This window comes from Carassius auratus, unplaced genomic scaffold, assembly GCF_003368295.1.
Source record: "Carassius auratus strain Wakin unplaced genomic scaffold, ASM336829v1 scaf_tig00024766, whole genome shotgun sequence".
Classification (NCBI taxonomy): Eukaryota; Metazoa; Chordata; class Actinopteri; order Cypriniformes; family Cyprinidae; genus Carassius; species Carassius auratus.
Genome location: NW_020525372.1, coordinates 111287 through 125355, shown reverse-complemented (window position 1 = coordinate 125355; position 14069 = coordinate 111287). Strand labels below are relative to the sequence as shown.

At 40.8% G+C, this 14069-nt stretch overlaps 1 protein-coding gene across 3 annotated transcripts in view; it reads right to left on the bottom strand.

Annotated features, from left to right (window-relative positions):
* Window positions 1-6277, bottom strand: part of LOC113078233 (LIM domain only protein 3) — a 41730-nt gene extending 35453 nt beyond the window's left edge. The window contains exon 1 of one of the 3 annotated variants that reach the window (XM_026250558.1): window positions 6200-6277. Coding sequence is in view for 1 of the 3 variants with exons in the window: in XM_026250555.1 (XP_026106340.1) it covers window positions 1824-1881 (58 nt within the window). In the remaining 2 variants the exon portion in view is untranslated. Of the gene's footprint in view, window positions 1-1823; window positions 2208-2875; window positions 3276-6199 lie in introns of those variants that run through there. The other 2 variants (XM_026250556.1, XM_026250555.1) reach the window with 2 other exon arrangements.
* Window positions 6278-14069: the final 7792 nt, after the last annotated feature.

Genomic DNA, 14069 nt, shown 5'->3' with positions numbered 1-14069 from the left:
GCACATGGCTGATTTCTTCTGCTATGTGTCCTTGTTCTGTCCCACTCATCCCCGCCGTCCCAGCTCGCCTGCTTAACACAACAAAGTCACCGCCTCTCATTACCAAGCCAAAGAAGTCAGAGATTCAACTCCCCTCAGTCAACAAACACGTAGTTCTAAATGAATCGCCTGTTGCACAAACGAACTAGCCCTTATATTCACAGGCCTTGATACCAAATTCAGATTTTTTCTGGAGTGTGGGATGTTCATGGCCTCATAGATCTTTGTATATCAAATAGTGAACAAGAAATTAATCTAACATGCTGAAATTGGGCCTGGGCAGTCATTTTAAAATGTACAAAAAACTAAATTATTTTCATAAAGATTTTCTATTGATGCAGAACACTGTATTGAACAACTCTGATAGTGTTTTCTGCACTTCTGTTCTCTGAGTCTACAGCACGACCGCTTTGGTCCGATTTCTGAACATGACTCTTAACCGGTTCTTTTTTAGTCAGAATCATGCGAGACCAGTTTGGTTCAATTGTATAAAGAATGACTCTTATGAGCCGGTTCTTTTCAGTGAATCAAAAACATACAGTGCTATAGCCCGAATACCGAACGAATGACTCGTATGAGTCGGTTCTTTTTAGTGAATCAAATACATGCAGACTGAACAATGTAATCCGAACCTGAACTAATGACTCTTATGAAATGGTTCTTTTAGCGAATCAAATATACTTTTTTACCAGTCGGAGCTATAACTGAACTAATTTGACGCTTGACTGAACCTCAGATATTATTTTTGTCATATTCGAGTCGAATGAACCAATAACTGTCCCTGTTATGTTGTAGGCTACTTAAGGCTCGTGAGACTTCAACTGACTGAATGCCATGAGATAAGCACTTTAAGGTACACATTATGAGTCAGTGGGCCTATTTTATTAAAATAAATGAATGCTTAAAGAAATAGGTCACCACATTTTTGTTGAACACGTTCACTTATAAATACGAACAATTATAAGACTGCATTTAAGCCGCCCCTCAAAAGTCTATAGGACAAGTCGTCAATTCCTGAACTGAATTAAATGTATTGCTTGTTTGTAAGATCGGTGCTGATGAAATCTGAAATTATATCATCATTTGCTAATAGACTGCTGAGTGCAGTAAATGCAACGCGAATCGCAGTTTCTCCCGAAATATTTCTTCCTCAAGAGTACTAAAAGGATCATCAGTGGAACCGTTACGGAACCGAACCCATTACGTGCAATCGAATTCGCAACCAAAATCGTTCAGTTGTCCCTCCTATAGGCCTGGGACATGGGTGTCTTGTTTGTCTTTGCTCGCTCACTCAGATCTGTCATTATGTCCCGTTCGCACAGTGATACAATGCTCTTTGTACGCCTCACCGTTCGCAGACACTGATGGGGAAATTTCAGGCGAGACTTGGCAAACACCGGGCGCAAAGTACCAATCTGATTTCACATCACAGCTGCGCGAGCCGGAGATGCTGACATTTCACCCTCTTATCAGTTTAATTACTGTTGCCATGGCAGCGCAGTGCACGAAAAAGGCCAATACGATTTGCAGCTTGCAAAACGACTAAATGAAACCGTTAACGTGCTAGAAACGGTGATACGCGACGGCACATCACATTAAACGCTATTCTCAAGTGTCTAAGCAAACCAGGACAATTCACACGGGGGAAATGAGGAAAACGCGTCGCTTCGGTAAAATGCAGCTGTGTGAGGTTAGACCAAACTGCCGCTATACGCATAGAAACATCCCAACTACACATTTAAACATCACCCTCGCGTTCATAGGATGCAAAACTCAGCTCTTACCGAAACTTTTCTCCCTTTTCTGCATTGGTTGACCCGCGTCGGCTCCCAGAAACACCATTCAACAAGACGAGGCGCGAGCCAAAGATGCGCGTGAAGTGAGCAGCTGTACGCGCGCGAGGGTGCTTCGCTTTTGTTACAAGTAACAATTCGCAGGAAAAGAGTGAACACGACGAAAACACCAATCAACAGAACACGGGAGGAAGAAAGAAGGAAAGAGCGAGCCGCTATCGCTCAGCGCCACACGCTGTTAAGACTCCGTTTGTCACAACAGTGCTCGACTATGAAATTAGATCGAGCAGCAGCCGTGGCGAGGCAAGTGGCGGCGAACAAATGACAGCGGATGACAAAGGCATATGCTTTACCCCTTCGCGCGCGCTGTAATCTTATAATCCTATCGTGCCTCTTGCTATTCGCCTATTTCACTGCGCGTGCAGGAAGAGGCACCAAGTTGGATATATACAATAGACAACATACAGGAACTCGCATATACTAAAACGCAATCATTTTGTCAAGCACTTATACGAACTACATTAGTTCTGATTCATGGCGTGTTTTTAGAATATAAACAATAAATGCGGTTACCAACACCTTTCACAGTCTCTTTACTACGCTACTTGTAGCCTTGTTTTTAAATGCACAAACTTTAATGTAGGCTAAATATTGTGTGCTTGTTATTCTCATGCATACTATACATGCACATCCACATCTATTATATATGTTGCTGTCTTACTGTGATAAAACTGTCTTGCTATTGTTTGTAATTTATATGCATATAGCTTGAATGTTCGTTATGCGTTGCAATGAAGTTTCCTAAAGAAAGAACATCCCGTTTGTGTCCGTTGCTCTGTTGTGCACACACAAAAAAATTTCAGCACACCTGACTCCGCAGGATAATTTAATGTGAAATAATCTGAATCACATGCATTTATGATTTGATCCATTTACGTGAGGCACACATGCCTGAATTTTGTATTTGACACCAAAGACGAAGTAATTAGTCATAAAGAATTGGAGCAAGTCCGTTCGGAAAAGACAATTAAAGCACAACTCACCTTCTTGACCAAGTTATGCAGAAGGTTAACTTAGTGCACCCACTCCAACTCAATATTCCTCGGAGCAAAAGTTCACCAATCTGACATTGCACCGGGGATAATAGTGATCTTCAGGTTGAAAATAACGAGGTCCACATGGATCATCTACGAGTAGTAGTTCACACCAAAATCTACAGGTGTTCTCGCGCGAGCCGTCATGTATTGAGTATTCTGAGAAAGCTTACAACAACTTGCCCATCAGTGAGTGAGGAACGAGGAATAGTGAAGCCTAGCTTTATTATCTTCAAACCCAATCCCTCACCAGTGAGACAGTACACGAGAAGGAAAAGGTCATTCGGTTATTACCGACACCCGGAGTAACTGAGCGCGCGCTCGCTAACACAAACTTAATGCTCACCTCTCAAAGACGCGCGCGCAAACATGCTATGAGCTCTGTACTACACATTTAGACTCGCCTTCTCTCTCTCTCTTTATTTTAGCAGCTAGGCAACAACTTCTAGGTGCTACATAGTGTTTTATAGGCCTGATTCATAAAACACATACATTTATTTATGCATACATATGTCTGTCATTATGCACGTGCATCTTTTTGAATCGTAATTATATTAGTACTTCTGAATGCAGGTTAATACACTCTAAAAGATAAAGATTCCAGGTAGAACAAAAACGGCTTTCACATCCTGATGCCCTATATAACAACCTTTTACAAATAACTTTTGATCATGTTTATTTATAAAGCCATTAATATAATGACGTTTTAAAAGAGTAAGAAGCAAGTATGCTGATATGAAGAACTTAGGCTATAATTTATTATCAAAAACTTTTTTTATCTCCCCCCAAAAAAAGCTTATAAATGACTTTTAAAGAATCCTATAAAACAAAAATGGGAAAAAGCTCTTTGCTGATCATAAGGTGCTGCAATAAATCACTAAGGAACATTTCATTTAAAGAGTGTAAGAAAACGCAGGCTACATTACAGTATATGAATAAGTACAGCACCTGTGAGGACATCAGGTGCACATCAGTTTTTTAATCGAGGAATATTTTGGTCTCATATTAAATCAACGTCTAATTTATTCAGTATTTAAGTGGTTAATTTAGTAATGCTTCATAGGCCATGTTGGTTAAGACCAAACTACTCAGTGCAGCCTTTGCTGACTTAGAAAAGCAATTATATAATCTAAAACAGTGTTTTGATATTAATTTGGCTTAATCAGAAAACCAAAAATGTGATTCTTTTTTTAACTCATATTACACTGGATATCCTTTAGCATTAGCTGTATTGTTAGTCACTTAAAAACAATAATGTAGGTGTAAGATAAACTCACCAAGTAGTGTACATTATGCGACATTACGCACTATTTTGTTTTATACCTAAATCTTTCCGGGTAATCCCTGAAACCTGAAAGTGCCTTTGGTGTCCGTGTACCTCTAGTAGGGATTCACTGATCTAAGAGGCTAATTCTTTTAGGCTTCAACATGCTGATCATTCACAGAAAATTAAAACATAACAATAAAACTGTCTCCTCGACTGTGTCATCTGTAAACACACATTTAAAATACCCCTTTTAAGTAAAAAAAAAAAAAGAAAGCTGATGATGCTTTTGCATAAACCTACAATATCTAGCACATTGTGTGTGATCTTGTGTCTTAAATCATTATGGTTATTGGTTCGTCATCAGACGTTTAGGAATAAATCAGGATGTATTACCCCAGGCCACACAATGATCATTTTCCATTATTGATCATAAACTTTCATGCTTTATGTATGAGATCACTGTGCACCTGCAAAATCAAAGTACATGAAGATCCTGATAAAAAATGTAACTGTGCATGTGTGTTTGTGTGTGAGAGAGAGAGTAATACATTTCAATGTTTCACAGTTTTTTTCTCAGTCTGTGTTTCTAAAGCTATTCCTCGCCTATTGTTTACACCTGTTCACTCTAATTAGCACTGCTTGATGCCCATGTTGCCGAGGTAGGATGAATCACAGGCCTTCAGTGCCACCTATCCTCCCTCCCCACACACAGAGAGAAAAGGAAACATAATCACACATGCACTGTAGAGTTTATTTTCTGTCATGGCCCAAAAGAAGAGACTAAACCGAAAATGTGGAGATGGATAACTGTTGGTAACAAAGTTGGTAAGATTATGGTCCCATGCCAATCATCTCTGCATAAAAATACTGCAGTAATGAGATGGGTCATAAAATGCTCCTCGCTACCATTATGAGTGATGAGATGCATTAAAGCTGACAGGGTATTACCTGCCAGTAATTAGGTTTTGTCATGGATTGAATTATTTCAAAGCGGGCTATCTTGGTAATCATGCAATTTGCGGGGGAGATGCTTTAAGCTGAGTAAAAGGGAGCGGGAGAGAGAGAGCGTGTGTGTGTGTGTGTGTGTAGGGGACGCTGTAACCCCTTCTTCCTCTTTCCCCCCGCCACCACTTCATCGGGCGCATTATCGTGTCAATTATTCACCGAAGATATCTGAATTATTGGGGGTGATGAGCTAGAGAGTGCCATCAACGGATAGTGCCGCGCGAGGTGAACTCAGCCTTCCGTCACGTTGTGTGACGCTCGCGCGAATCAGTCCAGCACGCAGCCCGCATGACGGGAAGCACGCGCAGTCTTGGCGAACGGACGTCGTTAAAATGAAGAGCTGCTTATTATTTCGCCTCACTCTCTCTCTTTCTCACAGTCACTCACTACCACTCCCCCTCTCCTTTTCACACACACAGACACACACAGAATGTCATGTCAGCAAAGCGAGGGATATCCGACAGACGTTTCGACGACCCCTCTTCATCCGAGCGAAAGGAATGGAGGTTCGTTTTTGAGGTGGAAATGAAAGCAGGAGTTTAATTACCGGGGTTCACAAGAGGAGAAATCTTTTTTTGGAGAGGATTGGAGTAAAAAATGTATTTCCTGGTACTCGTACTCTGGTTTAAGCCTCCTTTGAGCATCTCCAGAAACCATTCATTTCACGGAAGCTTCAACTTAATCCCAGTTTAAACCGCTACTAGTAACGTACAGAGAATCTAATGCTCTCTCGCACCCACCACAGCCACTCACATTGTAACAACCGACTCTTAACTCTTCCCTTCCTTATTTAGGAGAGAAAACGTCAAAGTACTTGGCAATTATCCAGAGATCCTTTATCCTAACAACTTCAATGAGAACAAAAGATCATCACCAGTTAGTTCCGGTTTAGGGTCAAATTAAAACACTGCACGAAAACATCGTTCCCAAGCTTCTTAATGAGGCTGCAGAGCAGAATATGTTTGAGGAGGGGGAAAAAATCTGATTGAAAGATACTGTACCGATGAAAAGTTGCAGATTAAGACGAGATGATAGCTCAAATATAGCCGGTTCCCTTGTCAAGTTCCAGGCAAGCGGGTTAAAAACACGCAGCCCGCCTCTGTGCAACTCCTCCTCGCTCCCGCTCTAAAAAGATTCCCCTCCTTCTCCCCACGATGGCTGTTTCTTTGCTCGCGGTCTCGTTCCCTCCCTGGCAGCAAAGCAAAATAGACCTGAGCCGGCCCGCACGTCTCCTTGCCTATTTAAGCACCTTCACCAGGTCCCTAGTTAGCAGCACACTCCAGCTCATCCAAGAAGCTGACAAGCACCGTTAGGGAAGGCAGCGCATGTTGCTCTAATGGACCTCATTAAGTTCTACTTACAGATGTTCTCTTAACATAATTGATCTGCAGCGAGTTGAGAGGACGGCAACCTATTCCCTAGCCCCCAATTATGGCCCGGTAATTAGATCCCCAACCTCCAGTTCTCCACATTCACCCTTCTAACATTCCGAAATATCAAAGTATCTCTTTCTCTCAAAGCAAACCCTCCTGCCTCCCCCACCTAACCTTCGTGTCTCCACCTCCTTTGCTCCCTCCCCTCCCTAAGACTCCATTCCTCTGACAGTATTGACAGTCAGATCTGCTAACCTTTGTAGTGAAGCCAGACTTAGTAGTGCACACACTCCAATTGACAGAGCTCAGTCTAGCTTTTTTCCCTTTCGTTTTCTTTTTTTTGCGCTCTCTCTCTCTGGTTCTCCTTTTCTCTTCCTGCTGAAATACACAGGGAAAGAGTGAAGTATGGAGAGTGAGACACATTGGGGGGGGGGGGGGGACAGATGGATAAAAACGTTTAAACGTTTATCAAAAAGTTTGCACTTTTTGATAAAAGATTGTAATGATAATATCTGTCAGGGGAGGATCTCTTTTTTCCACAGTGCCTTTTTATCTTTAATAATTCCTCTAATGGTGAACGTGAGTGCAGGAGGGAAAGGCAGGTGGTGTGAATGGTGAGCAGAGATGGTGCAGAATTTATGATGCCATTCAGAGCCACTCCCTCCACCCGCTTAAGTATCCACCGTGCTAAAACACAGAGCACTTTAGGGAAATGTGAATGTCACGCTTACACACTTAAAGGGTTAGTTCACCGAAAAATGAAAATTATGTCATTAATGACTCACCCTCATGTCGTTCCAAACCCGTAAGACCTCCGTTCATCTTCGGAACACAGTTTAAGATATTTTAGATTTAGTCCGAGAGCTTTCTGTCCCTCCATTGAAAACGTATGTACGGTATACTGTCCATGTCCAGAAAGGTAATAAAAAACTGAGTCAATCTTTTGTTCGTTATCTGGCTCGGCTCGGTGTTCATCTTCAGTTCTCTCTTCACAGACTGTGTACTGTTTGAGTAAATTAATTACTCTGGGATATTGGTTTGTTTTAACTCAGAGGGAGTGTCAGCCACGTGAACCATTTCAAACAATTCCGTTTGATGTGGTGAACTGGTTCAAGAATATCCTGTTATATCGAGTGATTCGTTCGCGAACCGGATATCACGAAACTGCTTTGTTTTGAACGCACTCACAACAGACCCAGAAGAGAAGACAATGCTGAATAAGTCATAGTTTTTGCTATTTTTGGACCAAAATGTATTTTCGATGCTTTAAAAAATTCTAACTGACCCTCTGATGTCACATGGACTACTTTGATGATGTTTTTCTTACCTTTCTGGACATGGACAGTATGTACACACAACTTTAATGGAGGGACTGAGAGCTCTCGGACTAAATCTAAAATATCTTAAACTGTGTTCCGAAGATGAACGGAGGTCTTAGTTTGGAACGACATGAGGGTGAGTCATTAATGACATAATTTTCATTTTTGGGTGAACTATCCCTTTAAAAGACACGACGGTTTCGTCACACAGGAAGCTGGGGTGGGTGCGCTTGGTGCCAATCATTGGCATACATTTTTCTAGTTCATGCACAGTTTGTGGTGTAAACGTGACGCGAGTGTGTAGGCAGCGGTGCTTTGCAATAACACAAAATATGACTATTTGTGATTTTTTTTTTTTTTTTTTTTTTTCTTTGGAAGTCTTACAGGTGTTCAATTAAAATTCAAATAGGTCCAGTCTGTAAATTTCCTTCCTTTACTGTTTCAAGAGCCTATATGATGTATACGCAATGTGCCTTTTATTAGCAGGAATGATTCAGTGAATTAATTGATTATAGGGAGTATTCATTGTGATATTAGACTTAAAGTTCAGTCACATTAGCAGAATTTCTGCAAAATTCCATTGTCAATAGTAGCTACTCAGAGGTCACTTCCAAACCAGATAACTTTATATTGGAAAACACAGCAAATGTGCCTGTTAAAAGTTAAACAAACAGTAACAGAATTGAAATAAAACATTTGATTTTGATCAGATAGAACCAATCAGGGTTTTATTAGGCATCACCTGCAGTCATCATATAGCATGTGTCAGTGTCCAGTTTCCTTGCCATGTACCGTTTTATATCTTTCTTTAACGAGCCGTTGCCCTGTTGAGATTCACGAGTGTCCTTTTATATTCATCCATTCATCTCATCCCATCATCTTTTTCTGACGCTTTTCAAAATCTCACTAAGTTACCCACACTATACTTCCACAATCTAGTAAGAACCCCCTGACTCTGGTAGAGTCACACTCAATCTAATACCACATACTATCCTAGAGTTCTCTTCTCCCAGTGGACACAAAGGGACACATGTGACACTAATGACCACAAGAGTCTCTCCTTAAAGAGACACCCAATAATTGCTTCAGGTAGGTGACCCTCAACAGGGTCAAAGGATGCCTAGTTTTAATGACAACTTTTATACTCCCAACCTTGCTCTCTCTGCCCTGTAGACCAATTTTAGTTTTTGGCCAAGAGAAAACTAGAGCGAATAATGAAGTCTCCTCTGCAAAGTCTGGAGAATCACCTTTAGTAATGGGCCTGAGGGGACACCTTTAAAGTTGAAGAACACCCAGACCACTATATACTGGCTTATCGTATTGTCGCAATGGGAATCTAAAGAGATTATTTAATTCAACCAGCAAATAATATGTTAAGGCCAGTCTGAGAGCTATTATATGCAAGTGCAATGTAACGCCATGTCAGAAGGAGGGCATTCCTTGACTGGCTGAAGGCTGGTTGTAAGTAGGTAGGTCTGCAGTAAGGTTAGATCATTTGAATGTGCGACTACTTTTCGCATTCAGGATGATTTTAAGGATGTTGAATTTCTATTGCTCATGTCTTCCTTTCTGATTTGGGATGTTTGTATTTTAATAGTCATTATGTTTAGAATAAACTGCTGCTTTTTTGAAGACAATAGAGACCTTTACAGATTATGCTTTGGTTATTTTGTATGGATCCAAGTAACATATTACATTAAATATTTGATGTGATTAAATATTTATTACAATTAATGTTTTGTTGTGATTTGACACTTGAGCCTCTACGTCATGTTAAGTTTTATGCTTTCCATTTCAGTCCAGTTCCATTTCCATTACAATGGAGCCTATGCTGTCAATAAACTAGTCAATACTTTTTGAGTGTTAGGCGAAACACAGCCACATGTTTTCAAAACCACAAGATGACGAGCCTTTAAATAATATTTCTACAATCCTTTAATGATAACCTAGAGCAATACTGGTACCTGCTACATAATATCTATTGATTCTATCCAGCATGATTTCCTTGAGTAGCTCGCTTGAAATGACTTGTGTGTTTGGAACTAAGCATTTCAAACAGACTGCTGTATACCTCTGCGGCAATCAATCAGCCTTAATCCAAAACCAATTTACTCCGCCTGAAGAGGAAAATATCTTTTAATCTCTTGCCGACAATCCCTGATTGCAGTGCTGAGCATCAGTTGACAGTAAAATGGAAGCTCGCTTGTGATGAAGCCTCTAGTTTATGTACTACACAAAACAGTCTTGACTTGTTGTATACACACTATAGACAAGGAGATGCTGTAAATCGCAGTATAATTGTCTTTGGAGTTCGTTCTGCTCAGAAGCAGTGCAGTTATTGCTGCATATGTGTTTTTTAATTAATATTATAATATTTTTTTCAATTCAGTTCAAGGTTTATCTTTGAAAGCTCACATAATATATTATCTCGAGCACAACAACTAGTGCAAATTAAACAAGAATAAGAACAATTCTAACTACACACTCCAATAATAATTTAAAAAAATTATGAACTGCAACTATTAATCCACTTTGGGCGTCCGTTTTGTCACTGGCGTAAATTTAAATAGCACTCTCTTAAATATTAATATCAACTATCTGTCATGCATAAAGATCATGTCTTCAATCTCATTATCTATTGCAAGAGTAGATGGATTTATATTTTATTTTTAAATCCAATTGAAAGGTAAAAAAATTCACCCCAACTCTCGAGGGCACTGAACCTCACGTTTTATTTATTGTCATTAATTGATGGAAAACTGTCAAATCTTCATGTATACTGAACATGGCAACAAGTAGTTTGTATTCATAATGAAAATGATTGTTTAAAATACAGTGCAATCTGTCCCCTTTTGACCCATCAAAAGTGTCTTAATCATGTCTGCTTTGTCTTGATTGCAAATAAAAGGAGTCAAAATATGCAAGCAACTTTGTCTCTCTGACAAATGACTCCAGAGGCACAGGAACAAAACCAGACATCTCATTGTAAAGTTTTGGCACTGCTGATGCGGTTTTGGGGGCTGGGGGGGTTGATCTCAGAGTCTGTCAGCCAGTTAGATGAGACTCTGATATTCATCTGTGTGTATATCTGGGAACGCTAATTGGCAAGATGAAGCGATGATTGATGTCACTGATGTTCTCCTGCACTCTTGCTGCAATTTTCCCACCCACATGCGTCAGTCAGTGTAATGACATGGTGTTGCTACTGTACAAGTTGCCCTTTTACACTGATCTGAGATCAGTGCTGTGCCATTTCTTAAAATAATTAAGCCTGTGATTCAAGTAGAGGGAGCTAAACCTTGATCAGCACATGAGAGGCAACGACATGATGGCCCATCCTCCATCTGCTTTGACGTTGTAAAGTCTCTCACTTTATTTGAAACATTGAAGGACATCACCTCTCTGTTCAGTGCCATTAGCCTCTAGCTCATTCTCTTCCCCAATGCTAATTGACTCAAAAACACACAAGGTGAGGTCCCTGGGATGAACTAAAAGCGTGCGCAGACAGCCTCACAATGGCCTCATTATAAAAAAATGAGATGTAATATTGTGCGGTAAGTGTTCCAGTTCTTGTTGGCCCTGGGAAGGGAAGAATTTGCACTTTGGTGAGCTTTTCAAAACATACTTAGCATGCAATAATTTTTTTGTACGTCAATAGGTGGCATTTCTAAGCACCTACACCTCTGTTGTTTGAATGAGGAGCGTTAACCTTCACCTTCAGCAAGGGCTGCGAATTTGGCAGGTTCCAAAACTCATAGACCTAAAACATAAGAGAAATAGTCAAAGCAATATGCTTACTTCCATGCTATTGAGTGCTCTCAAGGTAAGTCTATGTAAGTAGGATTGAAAGGAAAATCAGCTGAAGTGGCTTTTAGATGTCATTATTTGACTAATATTTTGGACCCTGATTGTGAATCTCTCTGATACAGCCTTGACTAACTTTGCAACCTTTTTTCTAGTATGTAAGTTGGAGGGATAAAAAAAGAATTTAAAGACCATTGCCTCCTCTTTTCTATGATCGATCCTTGGAGAACAACTTTCCAGAATACAAGGGAGGGGGCCGGTGGCTGAGCTGGATTCGACAGCTAATTAAGTTAGCTAATCGCCACATTTCACAGTGGCTAAATCAACTGTCACGCTTTACGATCCACTCGACGGCTTCTGCACAAGCATGTGACATCATAAAACTGCGCCAATTATCCACTCCACTGTTCCGAGTCAAGTCCTGCTTGTGAATAGGTTTACTTCCCCTTAACACATTATGCAGAGGCGCTGCGCCATAAGGCCATGGGAGGTGAGAAAAGTGATATAATCTGCTACACACCTGCCTACAGAAAATGCATCATCATATTAAGTACATGCTAATCATATACAGCCATGCTTTACCTTAATGAGTGGTTTAGCTTCTCCAACAGCCCTTGAACTCATTACCTGAAAGATTAGCTTTGAGTAGAGACATACCCTGGAGGAAATGTGCAAGATCTTTTTTTTTCTTGGTCCTATGACTTCCCAAATATGAAGGCACCCTTTTAAGGTGTGGGGGGGGGGGGGCTTTCTATAATGTAATTATTGGTTTGATTAAATGGGCAAATACTGTTGAATATGGACCCATGGACTCTCTGGAACCCTTCATGGCTCTCATTGGGGCCCTCCAAGTTTGAAACCCCCTAAGATAAAGGAAGCTATCAGCTAGTTTGTTTCTATCACATACAGTCCCTAGTACGGAAGCAAGACAATATTCGAAACATCTGGCAGACTTGGGCATTCATTCATTTTTTTTTTTTACATTTGGTTTCTCATGTCACAGCCCCTGTGTGCTTGATGGGAATGTGTTCTGGCATAAAGCTGCAAATTAGGTGTGTAGTTCAAGCTTCTTTTGGTGGTTCAAAGCCAACCAGGATTGAGGCTTTTTCCATGATTCATATGGTAAACATCGACGAAAAAGGGACTGATGTACAAGCAAACTGAGAATCTTTACATCTCACTCCTGTCTCTTCGTCTCCCTCTCTTTCTCTCGCACACACTTTCCCTTTCTCCTTTTTTATTTCTAACCATGTTTTTGGGGCAGCTGTGGCCTAATGGTTAGAGACTAGTTACCTGAAGGTAGCTGATTCAAGTCTCGGAGCTGGCAGGAGTTGTAGGTGGGAGGGAGTAAATGAACAGCGCTCTCTTCCACCCTCAATACCAATGGCTGAAGTGCCCTTGAGTAAGGCACTGAACCCCTGGGTCCTGGATCTTTAGCTGCCCACTGCTCCGGGTGTGTGTTCACGGTATGTTCACTTCTCACTGCTGTGTGTGTGTGTGCACTTGGATGGGTTAAATGCAGAGCACCAATTCAGAGTATGGGTTACCATACTTAGCAAATGTCACGACTTTCACTTTCTTTCACTTGTGTAGGAGCTCATTCATGTTTTAATTGGCTGCTCTCTTTGCATGTCAGGGTACCTGGTGGAATAGTGACTAATCCTCCAGCGACTATCAGACCGGATGCCATTCTTGGTAGGAGATGAAAAGGTGTTTCAGACATCCTATTTTCACAGTATCTTCACAATAGCCCAATCTATGGTGCACTTTCTTCAAACGTGCTGAATTATCACATGTAAAACAACTGGGATGAATATATATCTATGGCTATGTCAGGAAATTTGAAGGACAGATGTACAGAAAGAAACACAAAAATTATGATTGAATGTAGAGAGACTGTATAGCTCCGGCAGTTCAAGGCCCATTATTTTCCAATATGAGGCTGTCTTTATTTGCAGGGACTCTTTCGCCATGATAAAAGCAATATTGAAAATGGAAGGGGATGCGCAACTGAGCTGAAGCATTGGGCCTACCAAATTGAAGGCAGGAGACAGAGGCCTATGAGCCGGCGTCTCATCAAATGGCTCATGAGGCCTTACTTTTTTTTTTTTTTTTTACTAAAGCGATTTGCGCATCCTCTGTGTGGAGAATAACACCACCCTGGCTAAGCCCTGACGAGTGCTTATAAGAGAAAACTGTTTGGGAGTGATTTCCCATCTGGATTCAGCTCGGATAAGCAGTTTTAAATTGCAGTAGGACTTATACCATTGACTACATTACTGAGTCCGCCAGGCCACGATATTGCATCACTTGCTCATTGTCTGATCTCAGAATACAGCTAAGGTTAAAAAAGAAAATAAGGCTGGCAAGAAGCG